This window comes from Sebastes umbrosus, chromosome 14, assembly GCF_015220745.1.
Source record: "Sebastes umbrosus isolate fSebUmb1 chromosome 14, fSebUmb1.pri, whole genome shotgun sequence".
NCBI classification, from domain to species: Eukaryota; Metazoa; Chordata; class Actinopteri; order Perciformes; family Sebastidae; genus Sebastes; species Sebastes umbrosus.
This window is the reverse complement of record NC_051282.1, coordinates 12,194,350-12,214,519: the sequence shown is the minus strand read 5'-3', so window position 1 is coordinate 12,214,519 and position 20,170 is coordinate 12,194,350. Positions and strand designations below refer to the sequence as shown.

At 41.2% G+C, this 20,170-nt stretch overlaps 1 protein-coding gene across 2 annotated transcripts in view; it reads left to right on the top strand.

Annotated features, from left to right (window-relative positions):
• The window catches only part of usp43b (ubiquitin specific peptidase 43b), a 98,810-nt gene that overhangs the window by 60,588 nt on the left and 18,052 nt on the right, over positions 1 to 20,170 (top strand). For both annotated transcript variants that reach the window (XM_037791899.1, XM_037791898.1), the window contains exons 7-9: positions 4,561 to 4,723; positions 7,547 to 7,658; positions 17,630 to 17,733. In XM_037791899.1, the coding sequence (XP_037647827.1) occupies positions 4,561 to 4,723; positions 7,547 to 7,658; positions 17,630 to 17,733 (379 nt within the window). The remainder of the gene's footprint in view (positions 1 to 4,560; positions 4,724 to 7,546; positions 7,659 to 17,629; positions 17,734 to 20,170) is intronic.

The window sequence follows — 20,170 nt, the reverse complement described above, 5'->3', positions numbered from 1 at the left end:
TACGGTATCACCTGCCAGAGAATATTTGGAAACAGATAATTGGCTTTCACAGTTAAGTATCCATTTCACATTCTTTTATCTCTGATACAAACAGAGAACAGGGTCTTCCTCTTTCCTTTTCTGTGAGATGACATAACAGCTCATACTGTAGTTTGGGTTTTGCTTATTATTTTTTGGGCTGTTTATTGTTTTACAGTGTTACATATGATAAACAACAGAGAGTTCCAATGACTTGTGCTTTCCCACTCCTGCCATGAGGAGTTTCCTCTATTGCTGCTGTAGTTTATTGTAACATGCCAGTGGCCCTCTTATCTTTTTCCACCTGTCAAGGCGTTTTAGTCACTCAAACTCAGATGCCCTAAGTACTGTAGTTCAGTAGTGGCTGCAAGGAGAAAGACTTCTTCACAGCTGTGCAGTGAGTGTTTGTCTTCAGCTTTCTGGAGACACGACAGCACCCAACCTGACAGTACAGTTACTGCCTGTATTTATGCCTCAGTTACAGCTTAAACCTCAGCTAAGGAGACTCTGTGTGTTGGAGATATGTAGTCATTGTATCAGCCATGCTAGCGCCATGGTCCTAGTAGAGATGACAACGGCCATCTATCGCTCCACCACTTTGGTTCACACCGAAATATCAGATGGATTGCCATGAATTTATCAGTTGGATGAAAGGATTTCATTGGTCAAAGATTTATTTCCAAAGAGGTCGAGGAAATCGAGGTCCGTCCGACTATTTTGCCCCCCGCACGAACGTTCCTTAGGGGTGTGCAAGCATTCATAAGAACCCACAAAATCAGTTTTTATAAATTTTTCTTCAAATTTTTTCAAACGAAAATCTGTGCTTGGTGTGAAATGGCTTTAAGTAGGATTTTACCTGCAGACTGTTCACACTGAAGTATGATCAAGCAACGGCCAGGCCGTTCTCAAGGCACCCCCGGCAGCGCCTTCCGTCACATCTCCGAAAATGTATCAGCAAATTTCCAAACAGACGTTATTGGATAAACTGACCACATTTTGGGAATCTAAACGTTTACTTTCTCGCATGATAACATATTAAAACTTAATAAAGTGACGTCTTAACAGCTTTTAGCCTGGCTCAAAGACTGACAGCCGGTCTCAAGGCACCCAAACGCAATGCATTGTGGGGCAGTTGAGTGTGTGCAGTAAGCTCACGTCTCATACTCAATAATTCTTGGTAATGTAATATACATTCGGGCATTTTTTCGCGTATACACAATCCACATACAGTGTGAACGCACTACATACTCAATTTTCCGGCCTACCTAGTATGAATAGCATGTTAGTCTGCCAGAGCCTTGTTTTGCAAATGATTTACTGCAGATCAAATCAAATATCTGGCAGTATTACAATATTATTAGTAGAATTTTGTTATCTTCATCCGCCTGCCACACGTTACCAATTTGTGCATGAAACATTTGTCACAAGTAACATAAATCCAGCCAACCCACAGGGGCTGCACTGCTCTGTTCAAACAAGGAAATGTGACAATTTAGTGATTTATTTTGGAGCACAGATTCATGAAATCATATACTTTCTTTTATAACTTAAGTGCTTATTAAGTCTCATAATCTCACTCATCTTTCCTTTGGCAGAGGATCATCATGAATCACATTCTCAGTCCATAAATTATGTGTGTCAGCAAATTGTATCTTATGTAACATTGAAAAAGAATTCTAAAACATATTGTAATATAACTCTAGATAACATGTGCATGTATTTGTCTAGCCACCGTCTTTGTTCGGAGACCTTGAACATGACAGCAGACAGCTAATGGGATTGGGGGTTAGGGGGAGGCGGGTGCTGTAGCTGTGGGTAGCGCAGATCCCTTTAGGGGCAGAGGTGTTTAATTATGGGCTTTCACATAGTCTGGCTGTGTTTAGTCTGGCTCATCCTGTGTGTCTGTTTGACAATGAGAGAAGAAGAAGAAGCCTGAGAGTGCCGAGGAATGATGAGTTCACAGGCTTCCTGCGGTTTCTCAGAATTAGTTAGAGGCTTTTTCATAATAAGAGGATCAACAGGTATGTCGGCTAAACAAAGTGAACTTTTGGTTTGTGTGTGTGTGTGGTACCCATTTTCACGTTTTTATGTCTCCACGCTGGTGACAGCCGTGGCCGGAGGCATTATGTTTTATGAATGTACCATAGACTGTATGTGAAAGATTTAAAGATGGACGACATGACGGCTCCCCAAAAGTGAAGCCAAAACATCTGGATCGCCCCCTGGTGGTTGGCTGCAGTAAAGGTCATAAATCCTGCCCCCTCCATGTTAGTAGATGGGACAAGGGCCAAACTAAAAGTCAAAGTAAACGTCAAATACATTTTTCCCAAAAGATGATTTCTGTCATTTTAGGCAGTTCTCATCACGCTGATGTTCAAGTGTTCATATTTCTAATAAGTTTTGTTTGAATTAGTTATTTGATGCTATAAAAAGGGGGTGAGACATCATGATTGACAGCTGTGAGTCTCTCTCGCCGACAAGCTGCGACCGTGCTCGGTTCGCGATTGGTTCGGGTGGGTGACCTCGATACCAAGGCTCCACCACCCGATCGTTACTGCGCAGACTCTGCCTCCAAATGATGTCATAATCTCAAGAAGGCAGCTTCTGTATCCGGGGTATTTTGGCTTCACTTCATTCACATATCTTGAGGTCAGAGATCAAGGAACCCCCTTTGAAAATGGCCATGCCAGTTTTTCCTCGCCAAAATGTAGCGCAAGTTTGTAAGTAGCATTATTTAGCCTCCTTCGTGACAAGCTGGTATGACATGGTATCAATAGATCCCTTAGGTATTCTAGTTTCATATGATACCAGTATCTTGTTTTAAAATTGAGCCCGCGCTACAACCTAAAAATCACGTTAATACGTTGAAGAAATTAGTGGCGTTAAAGCCAATTTGCGTTAACGCTTTATCGCGTTAGCTTTGACATCCCTACTAATCGATTATGACAATTTCACACAAATGTCTAACAGGATAAAATGATGAAGTGATGGAATTTTTGGACAGACATCGATGTAAACTGCAACCTGACTGGTAGGCATACAACCACGAGGTGGTAATTCTAGTTATGTGTTGTGCTGGAAGTGCAACTTTTCAGTAAAGGTATATGGGAACTGTCTGACAGTATTAAAACACATCTACACAAGTGGAAACACACAAGCATACACACACATCTCATACTCCTACCATTATTCATCCTGTAAACAAGGTAAAAAAAATCAGGAGAGCCTTGAAAAAGTGTGTAGAAACAGTACCGTTTTTGACAGCGAGCCATAAAAAAATGATTTAATAAGTGGTGAGAGGTAGGTCTCCTCCTCGCCATCCCTATATAAATCTTAGCGGGACAGGCCAGGAGGTGACCTCTGCATTTTACTGCTGTTTCATGAACGCGTTTTGCCGGCCATTTAAAAGGAGATTTTCCCCCATAAATCATCCCCACAGCTGTCAGAGGTCGCCGCTCATGTAAATTAAAGCGCATGATTTAAGCTAAGTTTTATCACTTGCTTGATTAGAGCGACATTAATAAATGAAAAGCTGTGCGTACTTATCATTGCTCTCATTCTCAGGGTCGAGACACCGCAATCAGAGGGTTAATGTTAAAGCTCTAGAGGTTTACATGTAGACTCTGATTAGCTCGGAATAGGTCTCGCCCTTCATACAGTGCACAGCTTAACGTCCTCACACCTCAATTATTTCTGTAAGAGGAGGGATGTGCCGACGCAGACTACGAGGATCTCAGTAACAGGATGCTCAGCAGTGGCATTTGCTTTGTCAGTGATGAATCAGGCGTCAGGTGTAAACAACGGCGTTTAATGAAACGTTTGAGGAAGGCACAGCCACCGTGGTCAATCAATAAATCCTCATCCGTGTCTGCGGGTCTGATTCGCCGTGTGATTTATCGCCGTGAACTTCTCAGGGGCTGACCTGTGTCTCAGAGGTTGTCAGCTGCCGCTCGCGAGGAGAACTGCCGACGTCACGTTTCACGAGGATCTTATAATCTTAGCTTTTCGCCCAGTCAGTCACACTCCTCTGCATTGATGGAGAGACCGGGGGGGAAACGGGAGAGAAAGTGGTGCTGCCTGGCACCCCACCAGGACGGGATGTGGAGCAGAAGCTGCATCAGATAATACCTCCTGCTGAGAGTGCAGGCAGCCATTGGTCCATCTGTTCTCCCCTCTGAATCACCGTTCCCCAAATAGAAAGCTGCTGTCTCGCCACTTTGTACATCTCAATTCTCCTCCTCACTCCTTGTTAGAGGCGTTAAGTTTAATGGTCACATGAAATTGGTTCGTCTTCCTCTCAAAGAGAAAACGTGAAATATCGTGTTCTCCATGGTGTCGGCTGTGAGTGTAAAATCTTTGAGCCAAAAGAATGCGAACTCGGTTTGTGATCAGTATCAGCCGGATTTATCAAGAAATTGTGATTGTATCTATGGTTTAAAAAAAACACGTTTATCTCCTCATTCTCTCCTCTTCGTATGACTCATTTTAGTGTCTCTTCCCAGTGTGTTCTCACACCCCCTCTCTAACTTTCTCCTGTGCCAGGGTACCACCACAGCCTCCCATCGTCTCCATACTCCACTGGTCCCGAGGGTCAGAGGTTGCCGTCGTCTGGGGCGTTGTCATCAGAGTTCCTCAACCAGGGCGTCCCTGTAAAGATTCTGCTATTGGTGTGCAACGCTGCAGGGGCAGGCCAACAGACTGTCAGGTAATTATATCAAGTGACCCTTTGCGAAGCCCTGCTATCACAGCGTAGCAACCGTAACCAGGCAAGGCGAGCCTGTCGAGCTTTGGGTTTCTCCTCATGTTGAAGTGGTGTGCATGGGGCTCTAATAAGAGTGATACTTAGTGTCTCTAGAGTTTGGAGGGTGTTTTTACAAACACAAAAGGAAAAGATTAAACTGTGCGTAAGATGCAAACATTAACATGCCTGGCTAACCTGATTACTACCTACAGTTGTAACCTAGCATTATTTCCAAAGCCAAAAGACATGTCATAGCTAACTACATAGTTATTTTGGGTTACAGGTTACGGTATTAAAAGTACTTGTTCAGGACTGGATCACCCTGTGGAAGCCAAAGTGCTGCTTTATCAGAGTTCAAGCTAATGTTAGTAGCTCAGTTCTGCCCTTTATTTGCGTTCGAGATAAGATAACACTCAAGCAACTCCAGCCACACAGGCATAAGATAGCATTACGTTGCTCTACCTGCAATACATGAACAATGCTGCTCCTTGAGAATGCCAGGACTTTTGCCTGGGATGTGCAGCTTTAGCCTTAGTATTTCAGCATTAGCCTACATCATGTATCTAACCATATGCATGTTTAGGACAAGGGGTAACCTCTGGTGCGGAGAAATGAAGCCAATGTGGAAGTGCCAAAACTGCAGTTCATCGAATGGCCACTTGAGAAAACAAACGGGATTTTTTCCATTGGGTTTTGGATTATTGCAGAAAATAAGCTCTGTGGTGCTCTTATGGTACTTACACGTTTTGTTCCGTAAAATAATCTCCACAAATGAACAAGTGAAAAGCTAACGTTGGGCTAGAAACGAACTACACCACGGTCGCATGAGCGCGAGTATACACAACGAGGCTGTAAAGGCGGACGAGTTGGCGTGATGACGTTTATTAGTCTCATTTAGCCACTTGTTGGCAACCGTCTTTTTATAAGACACATGAAGGCTTCAAAATTCATGAGTGGGATATTTTCTGTTATATTTTATGTCGTAGCACAAAACGTTAAAATCTCTTCAGCTTGTGTTAACCACAGTCCTTATTTCAGGCATCTAACTAAAAACCCATTGAAAAAACCCATTGACTTCCAGACTAGGGAACCTGAAGTGCTAAAATGTCAGTTCTCAGCTTTTCTGACTTGATTGTCGGTCATTAAGGTTTTTGTAGGTTTCCACTTCTCAGCAGATGTGAGCTCTGTGAACAGTGGCTCAGTCCACATTATATCTAGCGTTGCTCTGGTGGAGCACGTCAAGGTCACGTTAGCTCCCTGTTACCGAAAGGACTCAAATCTCACTGCGAGATGAGTTTCAGACCAAACAGCCGAGAAATCTGACATCTGGCACTGTACAGATATCAGACATCCGTCTCCCTGACAGAGTCCAGAGGGATCAATATAGGTGAGCTCGCCAACACCACGGCTGTGGGGAAGTCCAATCCCATCCATGCCTCGCTTTCCCCTTCAAACGCCTCGCCCTCGTTGATCAAACCACCCACCTATCTCGCTCTCATCAGATGACAGCTGGAGGACTTGGCGCGTGCCAAGAAAATGACATTGGAGACACATACTTGTTTCTCGCTCGCAGGTACATTTGTGAAAGTCAGCTGAGTGTGAAAGCTCTCAGTTTTCGGTTGATTTGTCGAAACTGTGAAACCAACAGATAGGATTTAATGAAGTTTCACATGTAATGTGCGAAACCTAAATGTGCACTGTTTTTGCATTACAACTCGTGAAAGTTAGCAATTAGATTTCAAGACATTTTACTTGTTTCCGTTATCTTGCTGCTGATTCTCATGTCTGTGGAGGTAGGTGGAAAAATAAATATAGAGCGCTACATGCTCACAATAATAGATTTCACTGCATGATCCCATCATAAAGTATAAATTTAGACTTCCAAATGTATTCACTGCATTCTGTGTACATTTTTAGGTTGGAGGAGCTGAGACATTTGCCGTGGGAATGAGCAGCTAGGGAATTGCTAACACAATGTTAAAGGCCTTTGAAATTAGCACATTAAGTCCGTTTGCCACAAACCATACAGCAAAAGAATGCAATTGTTTTGTCTGTGGCTTCATAGCAGTTTCCAACTGAATTAATTGTACTTTGTTGTAATTTTCCCTCATGTTTTGTCATGTATATTGTTTCATCCCGTGTCGTGGTCGCTGCAGCTGCGACTCCTCAGCCACCACAGAATGTTAATGGTTACCATCCAGTACCTCATTTAATCTGAGGATCTCCGTTGTATCCATGTTTGATCTAATGGGAAAACTCTGTCTGAGGATGTGTTTGATTTATTCCAATGTCTTAAAGAATCTAAAGAAACGATTAAAAGGGTGAAATAGTGCCTTCACAGATGCAACAAAGCTCATATTCATCCATTACCCGTCTATTCCTACTGATTAATCTGGAGTTTATTAGCATCCCATCCTCATTCGCTGTGTATGTGCCCGCGTGTGTCTTTGTCAGTCTCTTTATGCACATGCATGCTCACATGGCCTCGTACTAATAAATCTCAAGCATACAATGGAGGGCTGCCCTCAATTAAATGGGTATTATGGTGAATGTCTCATGTGATCTATCATTTCAGAGGGATGGTTGTCCCTTTCCTAATCATCTATTTTCACTGCTTATTATCTCTCTCCGTCCTTCCATAGATACGCTGTAATGAGAGTTCTGCTCTAATGCTGATAATGTTAATAAATAATTATTTACATTACAATAGGAGACGTGTGAGCCGGTCAAGGCTGATGTGGAGCCATTGTGAGAAGTCATTTCAAACTTTCTCTATTCTTGTTCAAGGTTTGGACCTCCATTCCTGATGAGAGAGGACCGGTCTATTTCCTGGGACCAGCTGCAGCAGAGCATCCTCAGCAAGCTTTATTACCTGATGATCAATGGAGCTCAGGCACAGGTACTGGACAGCTAAAGGCTGGTCCACACTAAAAGATTTTTCAAATCTTAACAGATGTTGAAAATGTGAGAGAGCCCACACATAAAGACATGTTATGATAAATTTAACCGTTTTGTTCCTATAGTGTGTGGTGAGCAACGATTTGGCCAAAACAGCACACCACACACTAACAGATTCCATTCATGAACAACATGAGTCCCCACTTATAAAAACGGAAATCTCTCAAAATCTCTCGTCATGGAGACACATTAAATAAACACTCACGGTGTTGACACAATTCAGCAAGTTGGTCCTCCATTTCTGAGCTCCATCTTACTACTACTTTATGCTTCTCGTTTTGCATTAGCTCATGACGGCGGTGGTAGTCCTTCCTTCTTCATACAGCTTGGTTCCCAATTGACTATCGTTCTTTCCCACGTGACTGCGTCCTCGGCTGTCCTCAGGGTTCTTCACACACAACAGGATATCCGATCGTCAATATTGAACATGTTTAATATTATATATAATATATAGTCAGTTAGACACAAAAACATGGGATTATAGGGTCCAGGTTGAAAAATACCAAAGTTACTCTTTAAGGGTTTTATCAGAACACAGTGGCAGGAGCTGGCAGGCATTCACTGACTCACATACAGACTCACTCAACTGATATGAAACACATCTGCAAGTTGATGCATACAGACAGCTATAAGGACAAGATAGATTTCATGAACTTGGACATCAACTGTAAATTCTGCATCTGCCAGCTAGAGAGAGGGGGAATTTATTATTTATTCTATTTTGTATTTACTGCATCACAAGCAGAAACCCCCTGGACTACAGTAGCAGTGCAGCCCTGTGTAATAAGTCAACAGAAATTGTTCCGTGATGCTTGTAAAACGTGTATTTAATAGCCGTGTCGCGTGGGCGGGCTTGTTTTGAGCACCGGCTGGAGGCAGAGAGGGGACATGTTTCCCTCCTCCCGTGCCGGCTGGCGCACCTGTTCCAGGGCAGGTTTATTGGCTCGGGACAGAGAAAAACATGCCCACACAATGGCAGTGTGCGGTACAGGTGGGAGAGCTTAAAGTGCCAGCTGGAGGCAGAAAGGAATTGGTTTCCTCTCGCTGCACTCACTGGCACACCAGACCAGAGTCAAGTTAACTGGTTTGGGACACTCACTCACTCACTGACACACAGAGGGACACTTACAGTCAAAGAGAGACAGCGTTCTCTCCTGTCTTCCTGGCCACTAGTTTCCTGTTTTGTGTATTAATAAATGGATAGATTGCGGACAAAGCTGCTTCTCCTTTTGGAGATCCACTTCAGTGACTCTGTGGCACGGTCATGTTTGTCCAGGGAACATTACTTGTGTCCACTCATCTCCTATTGCTGTAGTATTATTGACCTGTTGCTGTGCCAGTCTCTGGCTGCATGTCAGTGTCAGTGTTAAGAGTAAATATTGGGCTTTCTCTGGCAGTCAAAGCTCTTTTCAACAAAGGCTGTTTAACAGACTTCAGTCTGAAGTTCTTTCCTGAACATAGACAGGATAGAAACAGTTATCAAAACTGCGTAAAGGATTTTAAAACAGGTTAGCAACACAACAACTCTAAGAAAGTAATTCATATTAACACATACCATGGGACATATCATGAAAAACTCACTTTTTCAGTGCTTGTTCACATACATTTGTGTATCTGGAGTGCCTACCAACCCACAAACTGTGAAATAAGAGAACCCAGTCAGTTTTTGAGGGCTGTTTAGATCAGAAAACATGTGATTCAACAAGCCATTCAGATTTGGCTCCCCTTCCTATGTCACATGTAGGCTAATTAGAATATTTCGCCCACAGCTTGAGAACTTCCTTTGCAAAGGTGCGCCACATTTTTCTCGCAAGCCAATCAGAGCAGACTGGACTTTTTCAGGAGGGGGTCTTAAAGAGACAGGCGCTAAAATGGAGCGTTTCAGACAGAGGGTGAATACAGGTATATTCAGACCGACAGTGTGAGAAAAATAATGTGTTTTTTGAACATTAAAGAATGTAAACATGTTCTAGTAGAAACCCAAAATACAAATATGAACCTAGAAATGAGCATGATATGTCCCTTTTAAGTTGAATGCTAATTAGCCGTGTGTGAACATCAGAATTTCAACAAGTGGTTGGAGCTCAAATTACATTTGACAATATTGTGATGTTATGAAGTTGACAACTACTTGTTAGGTACTTAAAGGTACAATCAGTTATACAAATGCAATAAAAAGGAATTCCTGTATTCCTTACTACTGAATATTAATGAACACAGTGCATATACTTTTCAACTGAACCAAACTCTTCAGACACCGCTCAAGCACTGCTCTAACTCGCTTTGTTTGAGGGCGTGCCAAACTAGCCGTTAGGCGGTTATTATGCAAATGTGTTACTTGGTGACATCACTACATAACGGAAGAAAAGGCGGGACTTCAAGCAAGGCGTTTAAGGCAGTTCAGGAGCAGAGTTTCTGTGGAGGAGAGGAACTTCCTTTAACCTGGACTTTGGGCTTTGTAACTTTGCAGACCTTTTACATGCACAGAAATACCTATATAACACACTAAAGGAAAGGGAAAAGACACAAAAGCATAATAGGTCCTCTTTAATTCTTAAAATTGTGTAAATGAAAATGCAGTTTTTACCTGGTGATGTTGGAATGCTTGTGTTAAGCCCAAAGTTAGCTTGCAAACCAATAATCATGCATTGTTATACGACATATTTTAAATAAATGATCATTTGATTAACATACAAAATGCAAATGCACCATTTGTCAGATTATCCCATTTTATATCTTAATAAAGCTTTAATTTGTACGGTCAAACAATTAGAGATTGGACCTTTTAATATTCTTATTATATATATTATAATATTCTATAATATATTTATGGTACCTCACAGATTTAATTCTCACGATGTACATTATAATATATTTGCATATATATTGCTGTGACAGGCTGTAGGGCGGCGTGTGCTGATGAGACTTGATTAGGTCAGAAGGTGAGTCGTTCACTCTTCCACGCCTGGCTAAAAGGAAGCATGGTTGGCTTGTTTATTTGCCACTGCGGGTGTGACTACTGTAAAACACGGGACGTAATGTTAGAAATGCAAACAGCACAGCTTGCTCAGATGCACCCCTGCTGTACAGTATGTCACTGTCAAATCAATTATTTACTTCACTCAAGCCAAAGGGTCCCTTTTCTTGCTTGTACTGTATGCTTGCTTGTCTTTCAGGATATGATTGTGTTCAGTAGCATGCTGTTAGTCATGTAGCCAAACAGATTTCAGTGTCTCTGCGGCCACTTGACACACAGCTGCAGTAAAGAGCCATATAGAGCATGGGTTATACAAGGAAACCGTTGACCAGCTTGCTGCATATTACTCAGTGCTCTTTGAGAAGTGCCAGGAGAGAGAGGAAGAGGAGAGTCAGGTGCAACGTCTTCAGTAACTCCGTCGGAGATCTGAAGTCTCCTTTGTGCCCCATGCTGTCAGCCATTGATTAAAACCAGGCTCGTACAGTATAATCAGTTCGCCGGAGCCTACCTCTGCCAAGAAAGGAGCAATGCTCAGAGCAGATGTTTGCTCTAAATCTTTCATCTCAGCAGAATCTGTAGTTTTCTTGCATCAATGAATTACACTCGCAAGTGGATGTTTTCCACTTCTGTCTAATTTTAGCTTCGGCAAAGATGCAATTCAGAAACAAAAAAAAGCGGCCTTTTCTCTGACAGACTTTTTTCCGGCTACTGACATCGCTTGACATCTTAATTTTAGCAGTGGCTGGCTTGATGCTCATTAAAGCACACCTAGTAATATAGTACACTACACTGATGGCGGCACATTCAGCTACAGTTCTTAAAGTAACCGTCTTCTACAAAAGCGGTTCTCAACTTTTTTTCATGTCAAGGACCCCTAGATTGATACACATTAGGTCAGATTTCGCTTCAGGGACTTCTGTCTGAAAAGATTTTGGTTGTTAGACGTGATTAAGACCTAAATTCTATAGTTGTCAACTATAGTTGAGGAGATAACCTTGAAGAAAGTGAAACCTTTGATCAGAATAATCACTCTTATGACTCTTACTCACATTGGGCTCACTTAAGGCTGGCCCACACTAAAAGATTTTTCAAATCTTAACAGATTTTGAAAATGTGAGAGACCCCACACAAATGTACAGGTCCAGTGTGTAGGATCAGGCGGTATCTAGCGGTGAGGTGAGGAGATTGCAACCAACTGAAGCTTCTCCCGTGTGCCAAGCGTGTTGGAGAACTACTGTGGCCGACGTGAAAATGCGAATGTCCCTCTCGAGAGCCATTTGTAGGTCATTTGGGTGTGTGTATGTGGGAAGTGGGTGGTGAAGCGAGAGAGAGAGAGAGAGAGAGAGCGACGGCGACGGGAGTGAGTAACGTTATCGACTTCGATAACGAAAAGTTAACAGAGTTTGGTTGCGGACTCCGTTTATATCCCATGTGGATTTAAACGGCTCATTCTAAGGTAACGAAAACACAATTATTATCAGGTGATTAGACACTAAAGAATACATACTTATTAATATTATATGCCCGGCATAAGTGAATTAAGTAGTTTTCTGGGGACCCCCTGGAACTCCCTCAAGGACCCTGATTGAGAACCACTGCTCTAGACTTCTGGTGCAAACTCTGACTACATTTTTCTTGAAGGGTCACTGAATTGTTTGGATTTGATATGAGATTTAGTCGGAGCGATATGGAGCACAAGAGTGTGGTAAATGATACACAGTACTGAATGTAACTTACCTTAACTTACACTAAATCCCTCTTTGCGCACACACACACACACACACACACAATGCGTCAAACTCACAACATAATGAAACACTGTGTTCTTCGCATGCGTTGTAACTGGAGATCTTTTGCTTTGTCAGGCATAAACAATGCCGCAAACATTCCTCACTGAACTCAAAAAGTGATTAACCTTGGTTGAAAGCAAGACCAAGGATTTTCTCATGGGGAAACATTGGAGACTTTTGAATGTCCACCGGTGTCCGTGGAACCCTCACGCTCATGCAGTCCTCCGACAGGATGCTGAGATGGATTTTCGCAGGTTTCCCCCCCTCCTCTTCTCGGCAGTCACGCTGACAGGGTGACGTTGCTCGGAGCTTGACCAGTTCTCAGATGCTCAATTGTTCATTTTTCCTCACTAACACTTACTTTCTTTCACACACACCCAAAAATGTGTTTGCAACCCCCTGTTTCTGGTGTAACTCTCACATTTTCCTCTTCATCTGCCTCTACTGGGTGGTAAATGAAAATGTTCACACGGACATTTATATATACATACAAACATCACAATATTTTACCATACAAAGGAATTATGGCTGAACCTTAACAATTGAGCATTCAAGTCCCAAACCCGTATATTACTGTTGCTTCGCATGTCAAGCTTTGACAGATTTACCACTTGAAATTCTTAATTTCAATACATTTTTTATTGATTTTAGACAGAGGTAGTAAAGAGCTGGCAATCGTCAGTTTAGTTGGCTAAAATCAGTGGGCAACCTCCGGGTCTGAGAAGTGAAGCCAATGCTGAAGTGCCTTAAACTTGCATTCTTTCTATTAGCCAGCAGGGGGCGACTCCTCTGGTTGCAAAAAGAAGTCTGATTGTATAGAAGTCTATGAGAAAATGACCCTACTTCTCGCTTGATTTATTACCTCAGTAAACATTGTAAACATGAGTTTATGGTCTCAATCTCTAGTTTCAAGTCTTTTTCAATACAGCATGACATTCATTTAGTAAATATTGGTCCCATTTAGAGTCAAATAGACCATAAAGCAGGGTATGCTTTAGGGCGTGGCTACCTTGTGATTGACAGGTCGCTACCACAGCGTTGTCCGGTCTGGGTGTTTTACGTGTTTTCGTCTTAGACCTTTAACCCTTTCGCAGTGTGTTTTAAGTTCATGAAAATTAATTGTAACATTAAGGTCGCCTTACATTGTCTTATTCAGCGTTTGGATGTGCCCAGCTCCACCCTCTCGTGTCACTTCTGGCTGCAAAAAAAAACAAGATGGTGACGGCCAAAATGCCAAACTCGACGCTTCAAAACGGCAGTCCACAAACCAATGGGTGACGTCACAGTGACTACGTCCACTTCTTATATACAGTCTATGGCTGAAATGACAATAATTACTGTAGCTAGCTAGAAAATCAAGCGAAGCATTAGCTTCAAGAGTTTGCTGAAACATCTCGGGCTGACTTTTTAATGTTTCCAGCATTGAAAAGTCCGGAGAAACTTGTAATGGGGTCTTAAATATGGTTACATACATGATATTGCACTAAAAGATGTCCAATGTCCCAGACAAAAAGTCAGCCTCCTCACCAATTGATGATCCATGTAGAAGACATGGAAATAAACAGCAGTGTTCTTGCACTGCAGTAAAGCTAGTTTGTCCTAGTGTGAGTATGATGAGGACAAATTTAAGAACAGAGACATTTTTATTCTAACAGAACTGTGTTTAGCTACTTCGCAAACATATTGGACATTGGACATGCCGCACAGACAGAGATTTGATTTATGCTCAATTCAATTCAAACGCTGTGTTTCCCTTTTGACGTTACAGGAGAAAGGCCTTTAGGATGAGGACAAAGCAATGCGTTTGCCGAACGTTACGCAATCATAGATAACAAATTTGGCTGGAATCTAAACCTCCCCCAGACATGCTAATGTTGGAGCTTGGAGCAGACAAGCACACTGTTCCATTCTTTACACTATTTCTTTTGCATTTTTGGTTTCAGAGAGCGTTAAAAAAAAATAAAAACAGCATCCAAACTCTTTAAAGTATGATTCCTAAAAGAGCCCAAGGCTGAAGAAACCCAAAGCTTGACAGACCTTTTGTGAAGCTAAACTATGAGTGGAAAATCGCTGTTTGGGGAAGGGTTTAGCACACGGTCGGTTCAATATCTAATGCTTGGTGAATCCTTGTGTTAAAGCTGTCTGTAGGTTTTCAAATACTTTTGGTGTGGAAATATATATATCATGTTTAAAAAGAATTTTCCACTGGTTTGTGAAACAATGTTTGGGAGGAAAAACAACTATTCCTGAGAAGTTGGTAGGACTCTTTGGGTGGTCTTCACATGTACACACAAGCCTGTCACTGGATCTCCCACAAAGCCCAAGCAAGACTGTAATGAAAAGAAAACTTATTTTTGGGTTTACACTTGTCATCTATTGTAGCACTCCAGCTTTTTTTTATGCAGCACATTGGAAATGAACACGCAGAAAAGTTGATGAATTCTCTGGAAAAGCAACATGACACCTAAGCACCACAGGGAAGTTTGATACCTGCAGGTTCCATAAACACATGATGCTGAAGCGCTGAAAATGTTACTTGTTACTACATCAAGCAGTTCTTGTCACACATACTGCTGCAGTATTTCAGCAGCTGACTGTCTCTTGTGATAGTGATACTTTAAATAGTACTGTATATTGCCTACGTGAGGCAGTAATTCACAAGTATTGTATAACTTCCCCTAAGGGTTTTGCATTCCAGTGGATTCATGTGTTCAGCATATCAATATTTTCAAGGAATAAGCTGTCTTCTTTGTCATCAGAAAGATCCCGCTGGATCGAGCTTTCCTCGCAGGACTCCGTGTGGGTGTTTGTGTTTGAGCTCAGCCAGCAGCTATTCACTAGATTTCACTGGAACAAGAGAAAATCAATTTCGTTTTTGCAAAAGCTCTCCTGAAGCACCTCCAATCTAAGCAGATCTCAGAGTAATATAAGCAGGCTTCTACGGAGGACAAAAAGGAATTCATATCATATTTGTTCTGTCTTTTTTCTTCTCAACTTGGCTTTCCAATCCGGTTGAGAGTGATATGAGAGCGTAGTCCGGTTATCTTTGGGTTTATTAATATTATTTTTCTGGGAAATAATATTTTGACTGCAAACAAAACGTTAACACCGCGCTACATGTTGATTCAAGCTGAACCACTGTGAGCTCAAAATGTGCAGGTCTTGGCCTATATTTCATGATGGCCCACTTTGTCCTCCTCTGTCTTTGTGTTGCCTTGGCCTGTTCACAGCAAACTTGTTAAATAAAGTTAACACCGAGAGAGTAAAAATATGTCAGTGTTTATATACACTCACTCCCAATTCAGCATTTTTTAAATACTTTGCTGTCCAAAACAAACAAGACTCCAATCAATGTGTGCCACTAACAAATAACTGTCACTAAAATGTAGAAACAGGAAATTAAACAAAACAAATGCTGTAAACACTGATTTTTATCATTACATGTTAATGAATTCATGTGTGAAGGCTCAAGCCTTCCACCAAGCGGCACCCCCAATCCCCATAGAGTGCTCCAGAGATGACGTATTTTTGTAGACAAAACCAGGAAGTTAGCATCGCCCTGGTTCCCTCGACAAAAAGCCAATCGTTTTTTTCCATTGGATTTTGGATTATTGCAGAAAATAAGCTCTGCGGCAAACAAACATTTATGATACTTACACGTTTTGTTCAGCAAGATAATCTTCACAAATTAACACAATTTCTTTGATTTTTGAAGAGTGAATGCAATCGCCAGAAGTAAAAAGCTAACGTTAGGCTATAGATGAACTACACCACAGTCGCATGAGTGCGAGTATACACAACGAGGCTGTAAAGAAGGACGACTCGACGTGATGACGTTAAGTAGTCTCATTTAGCCACTTGTTAGCAACCGCCTTTTTTAAGACACATAAAGGCTTCAAAATTCACGAGTGGGGTATTTACTGATATATTTTATGTCGTAGAACAACACGTTCAGCTTGTGTTAACCACCGACCTTATTTCAGGCATCTAACTAAAATCCCATTAAAAAAAAAACATACTAACTCATTTCTGGGTTTTAGGACTCATTCCTGTAGCACTCTATAGTGCCATGTTAAAATGCCCAATTTTACAGCATAAATAAACATGTCTACATCATGAAAGTTGAATAGATAGACTGATCAAACCTGATTCCTGGTCACTCCCTTTGATCACGGGGCACAATAAATGTGTTTATCTGTTCATCTGATGCTACTGGTTGAAATACTGTTTGGTCTTTTGATAATAACATGAAGCCTGAAGTCCTATAGGACCTGCCAGGTTGTAGACAGAGATTTTACATTTTGAGATAGAGAATGCTAATGAAATAATTGCTGAACCTATAGCTTGAAAAATGCTTGTGCTGATGCTCCAGTGTCTGTACAAAAAATTCTTGATTGGTGTATAGAAAACTGCACATTGTCTGCTTTGACCAAAAGGCACACGTCAGTACTTCCACAAACCATATGAAACTTATCTAAGGTAGTCAGTCCTCTTCTGCACACACATGTTGGATTCATAAAACCGTTTCAGCCCACATTCCTCCTAACTGAGCAGTCATTTTGACTGATCACAGCAAAGTCATGAGAAATGCTGCTGCTGCTTCTTTAAAACGCTGAGCTGTGTTCTCATTTTGCTATCATGGAACTATCTCTTAGCATAGTTGTATGCAAAACCACAACTATGCTAACTTTTTATAGTTTTTTTGTGCATGTAAAAGGCAAAATTACAAAGCCCAAAGTCCAGGATAAAGGGAGTTCCTCTCCTCCACAGAAACACTGCTCCTGAACTGCCTGAAACGCCTTGCTTGAAGTCCCGTCTTTTCCGTAACGTGGTGATGTCACCAAGTAACACATTTGCATAATACCATAAAGCTAGTTAGAGCGGAGCTTGAGCGGAGTCCGAAGAGGTTTTTTTTTTACATTAAAGCATGTAAACATGTTCTAGTACACACACCAAATACAAGTATGCATCTGAAAATGAGCACAATAGGTCCTCTTTAAAACATATATTATTTTAGGAGAGGATATGTGGGCGGTTTCATGTGGGAGTCCTGAAAGTTTATAGTGTTATTGTTGTTGTCTTGTTATGAAACACAGATATATACCCTGATGGCTTTACAGTGTTTTTGTTGTGTTCCTCTTTCAGAATACCAGAGTGCTGTTCAACATCCGTGTGGTGGGTGGATCAGCATTTTACAGCTACCTGTCTCCTCAGGACGGGCGGCCGCTCCACCACCCTGCTGTCGACAGGTGAGGCTGACGAAAATACATGAAACATCTAGTTAACCCTGGTGGAGGAGTGATGTCACACACACACACACTCAGCTTATACATGTATAATGGCCATTTCTTAACTTCTATTGGCTTTTGTTCTGCACTGATTTGGAGCTGTTGAATCCTTCTCTGCTGCTTTGGGCAGCACCCACAGTGGCAGAGCCTGTTCGGCCAAATAAAAGTGAATAGCCATTCATGCAGTAAAAGGTCCTGTATCCTCTGATGCATGTGACACATTTCTAGATCTTTCTGCACATGAATGTGTATCTGTATGTGTAAATATATATTCCTGCAGGTGCAAACACTGTTAGCAGAACAGTCCAGAGTGGCTGTTATTGTTTGAGCTGACTGGCTGTCTGGACACTTCATTCTTCTATTATTAGACTAGAACGGTAGTTCCCATCCTTTTTCCTTAGCCCTCTTTTCTATCATTGAGTAAACCGACAATCCCTGACTAAGAGACATATTTTGTTGATATTTCATATTATATTCAATGCATAACAATAACAGTACAGAACAGCTGATACAATGCACAATTAATTAAAATAGTGAACACAATAACTGCAGGAAGTTTGTGTAAAACAAGCGATTTGGATGATTTGAGCAGATTATTTCCTGTCAATATTGCATCAGAGATGAGTTTTCCTGTTATTTTTAGGAACTTTTAATACAATTCTCTGTATTTTTTGTTCATTTTTAACAATAATGCATACTTACTTTGACACTTTTTTGACAAATTCAGTGTTTTCTTCTACCTGACACTTGGCCATAGTTCTGTAAGCTCTTTGGGTGTTTTAACTGCGTACTTTTTGAATGCAGGACGAGACTGTTTACAGAGAGGGAAGGCTCTGTGAATACAGCTTGTGTTCAGGTCTTCACCGTGCCCTTAACCTGTTTATATCTTAAATAATAATCCAAACTTTAAAAATAACAATTTAATTTAATGTTCTTCACAGAAATGAATGAAATTCTGAGATATACTGTAGGCCAACTCTAGCATTAGAAATAAGTTGTCTTACACCCCTTAAAATCAAGAAGGTTTCTCAACCACCTGTGAATCTTTGGCGACCCTTAGTAGGGGTCTGGACCCTCAGGTAGGGAACCAGTGTACTAGAGGATTATTAGATTATTCTAAATGTGTTCTTTTGTTGTTGAATTACTGCAGTTATGGTCCAAACTTTCAACACTGACTGAAATGACCCAATGTTCCTACAGGCTCATTCAGACTTGATCTAATGTAATCAATTTTAATGGAATTTAAATCTGCTCTAATCTAATAAAGTGTTTTTGGAGAAAGGCTACAACTGCAGACAGGCAGGCAGCTAGTTACTGAAGATATTTTGACATAAAAACACATGTTTCACGCTAATATGACTGTTAAAGTTGTTATGTCCAGCATGTTTGGATGATTGGCACCGTCTACACAGATGTTCTGAAGCCGCTGTTAAATTTTGTATCTTCTTTTTTTTTATGTGTATCATTACAGCAGATTTTACAGCATTGACTGAAAAGTGCAGACATTTTAACCCTTTTCATCAACCTTCACTCAAGTCTGATGGCTTTCACTTGCAGAAATTAATTGCTGTTTCAAAAGGGCATTTGGCAAGGTCCTGAAAGGATTTCCATTTGTGTAGCTGCTAAGAACAGCTCATTCACTCTTGAATGGTGCTGATGGGGGCAAATGCTTTTGAAAATCTTTTGAAACGCAAATGTGCAGCACGCTGTATCCTAGAAACTAATGTAATGATAGTGTTTGAACTCTTAATGATTCAGAAATGTGCTCTTTCCTCAAGTCAACCAAACACAAGCAGTACAAGAATGTTACTAGCACAAGTGTTTTAATCTACTTTGCTCACTCTTATCAGCTGTCTGTGTCTATGTGTAATTACTGTCTCTTATACCAAAGGACATATTGACGTAATCTCTAGTATGTACTAGGTTTGCTTATTTTTAACCATGCTAACAGCATGGCTCTATGGATGGCAATGTCTGTTGGCCTGTCCACCACTTTTAACTCAGCAATTTTTTGGATAGATTGCCATGAATCCCAATGACTCTGGTGATCCCCTGACTTTCCCTCTAGTGCTACCATCAGGATGACATTTGTGATTTTTAGGGAAATCTCTCAGAAAAACTGTTGGATGGATTGTGATGACATTTAGTACAGACGTTCATTCTCCCCTCGGGATGAACTGTAATAACTTTGATCCCCAAAATGTCATTTTGTCAAATACTTTGGTTTATGACCAAATACCATAGACTGTATATAAGAAGTGGACATAGTAGAGAGAAGATACTGGCATCATATTAAACTAGAAAATCTGATGAATCCATTGATACCAACCATTTCATACTGTCTTGTCGCCAAGGAGGTTAATTAACGCTCCAAACGTAGACTCAATTTTCAAAGGGG